This window comes from Ictidomys tridecemlineatus, chromosome 2, assembly GCF_052094955.1.
Source record: "Ictidomys tridecemlineatus isolate mIctTri1 chromosome 2, mIctTri1.hap1, whole genome shotgun sequence".
In the NCBI taxonomy this organism is placed as follows: Eukaryota; Metazoa; Chordata; class Mammalia; order Rodentia; family Sciuridae; genus Ictidomys; species Ictidomys tridecemlineatus.
Window position 1 is genome coordinate 6,080,185 of NC_135478.1, and position 5,258 is coordinate 6,085,442.

The 5,258-nt window shown below is 38.7% G+C and overlaps 1 protein-coding gene across 1 annotated transcript; it reads right to left on the reverse strand.

Moving 5' to 3' along the window:
* Positions 1-2,363: 2,363 nt before the first annotated feature.
* Positions 2,364-3,388, reverse strand: LOC101963225 (olfactory receptor 7G3). The gene is given in 2 exon segments (XM_005342876.3): positions 2,364-2,876; positions 2,879-3,388. Coding segments are annotated over 2 exon segments (1,023 nt in total).
* Positions 3,389-5,258: the final 1,870 nt, after the last annotated feature.

Sequence of the window (5,258 nt, forward strand, 5' to 3'; positions counted from 1 at the left end):
CATATATCCTTAAAAAAGCCAATTTATAATTTTTCTTTATATAATTTGTATAGCCATCCTATATGTGTATAGCATGCATGGATATATAACATTGTCTCATTTTGCTTGTGCCTCATGGTATTCACTAGTTGGCCACAGTGTGCAGAATTCCCATGGTTTAATTGGTAAGTACCTACCCTCATGGTCTGTGCTCAGGAGGTCTCTATATTGAAACTTGTACTTTCTTCAATAAAGGATTTTTAGTTTTACCTTTTCCAATTTAGGTTGAAACCACATGAAATTTATTTTTGCCTTGACACAAGATATATATCAAATTCATTTTCTTTTTCTTAGTGCCTTTGACTAAATAATCCATCTGTTTCCTGTAAGGTCAATTCAGAAATAAACTGTTCATTTACAGGTGAATGTTTTCTGGAATTTCTTTTCTAAACAATACTATTGTTGTATCTTTCCTGCTCTAATATCATACCTTTTAATGTCTGTAGACCACCAGTCAGCCAAAACTGTTGCTGTGGTAATAAAAAGCTCTAAAACCTTTTTTTATTCTTACTTACAAGTGTAACTTTTACAACTGGTAAATGCTTTTCTGATTATTTAAATTTGTGCCCATATTTAATAGTGATAGGAGGTGGAACTTGTTAAATTAATTAGGTTTTTCTAAAGTCATGGAGCTTCATCCTAAGATCCATGCCCTTGTAACAAGAAGATGAGAGCAGAAATTCCTGTCCTTGCTAAGATAAATCACCACAAACAGGTAGCAGTGTGCAAACCACAAGAAGAGTCATCACCAGGGTCTGGATCATCTGTCACCTGGATCTTGGAATTTGCAACACCCAGTCCTTAGAGAAATAAATGTCCACTATTGAACCTTCCCAGGCTACAGTATTGTGCAATAGCAGCCCCCGTTGACTGAGGCTGACATCCATTCATGAGCAGAGACAAAAACAATCAATAATAAGCCAAGAACAAATCAGATGATACAATAGCAGCAGGTTAGAAGACATTCTGATGAGTGTTTCACTTTATTGGTGCATTGTAATAATACATAGTAGTGAGATTCATTATGCCATATTCAGACATGCACATAATATAACATGATTAAGTTCATTTCCTAGTAGCTTCCCTTTCCTTTCTTCCTTCTCCTGATCTGCTCATTCTATCCTACTGATCATCTATTTATTATTATTATTATTATTACTATTATTCACATATTGATTTATGCCGTGGTGAGTTTGGGCCTCCTCCATGTCCTATTTCACAGGCTGTAGATAAATGGGTGAGTTTTTCATCATAGGGACCCTAGAATACCACCCCATTCATCTCACAGCGATTAGTTTACAAAGGAGCAAAGGTCCTGATTCTGGACTGTGATACGTGAAAGGATGTTTTCTCAATAACTCCATGAGATGGCTGGCTCTCTGTTGCAACAAAACCTAAGGAAAACAGAGTCTGCATTCTGTAGGAATATGACCCCTGGAACTGAGCCAGGCTTTCAATGACCAGAGGGGCAGCGTTAGGGTGAAACTAACAGCAGAAGGAGTGAAGAAGGGGCTTGCACTGTGTGTGGAGGTTCAGCTTGTGAAATTTAATTAACTCGGGATGATCAGCTTCATGGTGTGAGCACAGTTAATAGTGTTTCCCGTGTTTTGAGCTAGACCCATTCTCATTCATGAAATTCAAACACTCCATAATTATGTCAAATTCTTCAATATATAATTTAGGCCAAATGCATGAAAGAGGAAGCCAAGGTTAGTGGGTGTGGTTTTGCTATGTAAATGGCATATTGATAACCCCTGAGCTGATCGCCACCTTCTGTCATGGTTGACTGACACTGCATAGCTCTTATAATCTCTGCGGAATTACTTCAGCTCAACAGAAAATGGCAGGGTAATTATCAGCCTTGGAGACAAAGTTTAGAATATCATGAGTTATAAAACAGGAACTAAGATTGCAATAATTTGGTTAAGCCATAAATGGCTGTGTACATGGGTTGAGGTAGAGGCTAGTCCTCCTCCTGTACTGAGATGCTTACTTATCTTCATCCTTTGTCCTAATGTCCTACTGTCACTCACATTCCTCTGAGAAATACCTCCAAATCTCTACAGCTAGAACCCTTTGTTTATGTTTGGCCTCTATGGAATCTGATCACAGAATTAAACTCAAATAGGTTACATGAGTTTTCAAAATCCCAAACAAATGAAGACCCCAGTCAGTTTCCAAGTTTAAGTGGAAATACTCAGAGCAGAAAAGGGCCTAAGCATTGCACCCTAAGACCTTAATGGTAGAAGAGAACTCTTTGCTCAGTATCCAACTCTTTAGACACTGATTCACTTTAGAAGTGAAAGCACAAAGCACAGAACTCATCATAAGGAAGACATTTGAATGAGTTTCTTTAAGGCCCCCTTCATGTCCCTGTTCCTCAGGCTGTAGATAAAGGGGTTCAGCATTGGAGGAACCACAGAGTACATCACGGAGGCTATTGCACTCTTTCTGGATAAGTCTGTGACTGCAGAGCTAATGTACACCCCAAATCCTGTCCCATAGAACAAGGAGACCACTAAGAGATGAGACCCACACGTTGAAAAGGCTTTAGACTTTCTCCCAGATGATGGCATTTTTAGAACCGAGGACACAATTTTAACATAAGAAAAAATAATCCCCCAAAGAGGAAGACCACCCAGCAGGCTAGTCATCACATATACCAGGATGTTATTGATGAGGGTGTCAGAACAGGCCAGCTTGATCACCTGAACAAGCTCACAGAAGAAGTGGGGGATCTCCAGGTTTGTGCAGAAAGACAGCCTCAGTAGCATCAAACTTTGGAGCAGGGCATACATAATGCTGATGGTCAAGGACAAGAGAATCAGCCGGACACACAGGCGGGGGGGTTCATGATGACTGTGTACCTGAGTGGATGGCAGATGGCCACGTAACGGTCATAAGCCATTGCTGCAAGGAGAAAGTTTTCCAATCCAGCAAAACCTGCACCAAAGCAGACCTGGGTGAGGCAGCCGGTGTAACTGATGATCTTGCTTTGTCTCTGGATATTCACCAGCATCTTAGGGACCGTGGTGGAGATGAAACAGATGTCAGTGCAGGACAGGTTGGAGAGGAAGAAGTACATGGGGGTGTGGAGGTGAGAGTCAGAGAAGATGGCTAGGATGATGAGCAGGTTCCCAATCACTGTGACCAGGTACATGGACAGGAACAGTCCTAGGATGGTGGGCTGCAGGTCTGGATCCTCTGAGAGACCCAGGAGGAGGAATTCTACTGTGCCCGCTTGGTTTTCTGAATCCGTGCTGTTGGAGAGCCTGATGGGGAAGATACAGGTGATGGAATAGATCATGGATGCACAAACCTCCTTATTAGGAAAGTTCAGTGTCTGCATCATGAGGTGAAGTAAAGGTGACAGTCTTCTCACCTCCTGCTCATAGCCTCCTGTCCTTCTCACTTCCACTTTCCCAACTATCTGACTGTTCCAAGTTTATTTCGTTACTACCACCCCCATTCCTCTCTGTCCTACTAATAGGAACAAACAAGCAACTAATATGTGGCTTTTTGATTGACAATTCTCCAATCCTTAAGTGAACAGTAAACGAATAAACAAACAATATTACACCTAAATCAATAATAGCTTTAATCAACATTTCAACTCCATGTATGTATGATATGTCAAAATATGATCTACTGTCATGTATAATTAAAAAGTTCAAATAAAATAAATTGTAATAGATTAAAAATAAAGATTTCAACTCATAGACATGTGGCTTTCATTCTGGCTTCAGCACTTGGTTGGTAAACAAGAAAAGTTCATGAGTTGTGCAAGAAGCATCAGACTACTTATTTGTATTTTAGAGAACGATTATAAAACCAAATCGGAGTATTACCAGGATGAGTAATGGGAAGTGAAGTCTTCAACAATAGTGGCTGAGATCCAGGACACTATTAGTATTTCTGTTGTGATTTGCTCTTGGCACAGACATAATTAGGACACCAGGCACAGTTCATTATAGGAGGGAAGAGAGGAGTGGAACAAATGTGGGGAGAGGAAAGATAAACAGAATATCCTTATTTGATAAATGAAAACATCAGGGAAGCATCATTGAGATGCTCACCATTAACCTGCAAGCTTGCATAGAGAGACAGGAAGAGTGAACACCTGAACAAAGCTCATAACGTTCCTGTGGGTTTCTCATGGATATGCAGTAAAGTGTCTTGAAATGAAAACAAACACAACAGCAGTGCAAGTGTTAACTGAAATAATTTAACAACTAAAAGAGAAAACTGACTTTTCCTAACAATGCATCCAAAGAATGATAAAAATTTGAAGTCTTGAATCATCACAGATATGAAAATTTTAATTATATAAACATCTCAGGTACTCAAAAGTCAGATCAAAAAGGATAAAGAACTGGGTGTGGACCATTTAACAATTAAAAGTTATTGCCATTTTTGCATTATTAGTGTTGAAAACAATAAGTAATACGTATTCATTTTCCATATCCTTAATACTATGAGGATTGTACATTTGTCTTCCTCAACAGAATCACTATAGTGAAGTCGATATACATTATTCCTCTGTGCTTGCAGAACAGAGGAAGTCCTGGGGAAGGAAACGGAGCAAATCATAATCCGTGCATTATGTGAAAATGGACTCCACTGTTATGTATAACCACAAGACACTAACAAGACATTTTAAAACACAAAACTTCATGTACATAACATGGACTTTTCTTATTTTGAAAAAAAAAGTAGCATGTTTAATCACCTCTTAATTGGGTACAATTTTCTTTAGTTCATTAACCTTAACTACATTACTTTGTGATATAATAATGTCTTATTATATCACAATTTACTTTTCCTTTCTCTAACTGCTCATCTTGTTTAATTATGAAAAAAAAAATATATATATACATCTCCACACAAACACACACACACATAAAATGAGCAAACTATAAGTGCACTTAAAATAACACATTAAGAATAATGTAATTTGGGCTGGGGATGTGGCTTAAGCAGTAATGCGCTCGCCTGGCATGCACCGGGCACTGGGTTCTATCCTCAGCACCACATAAAAATAAAAAATAAAGATGTTGTGTCCACCGAAAACTGAAAAAATAAATAAATTCTCTCTCTCTCTCTCTCTCTCTCTCTCTCTCTCTCTTTCTCTCTCTTTAAAAAAAAGAATAATTTAATTAAAACCTGGTTTTGCATCTGCAAAAGGAGGGAGAATGGAGTGGAACACAAAGTCTTTGTTA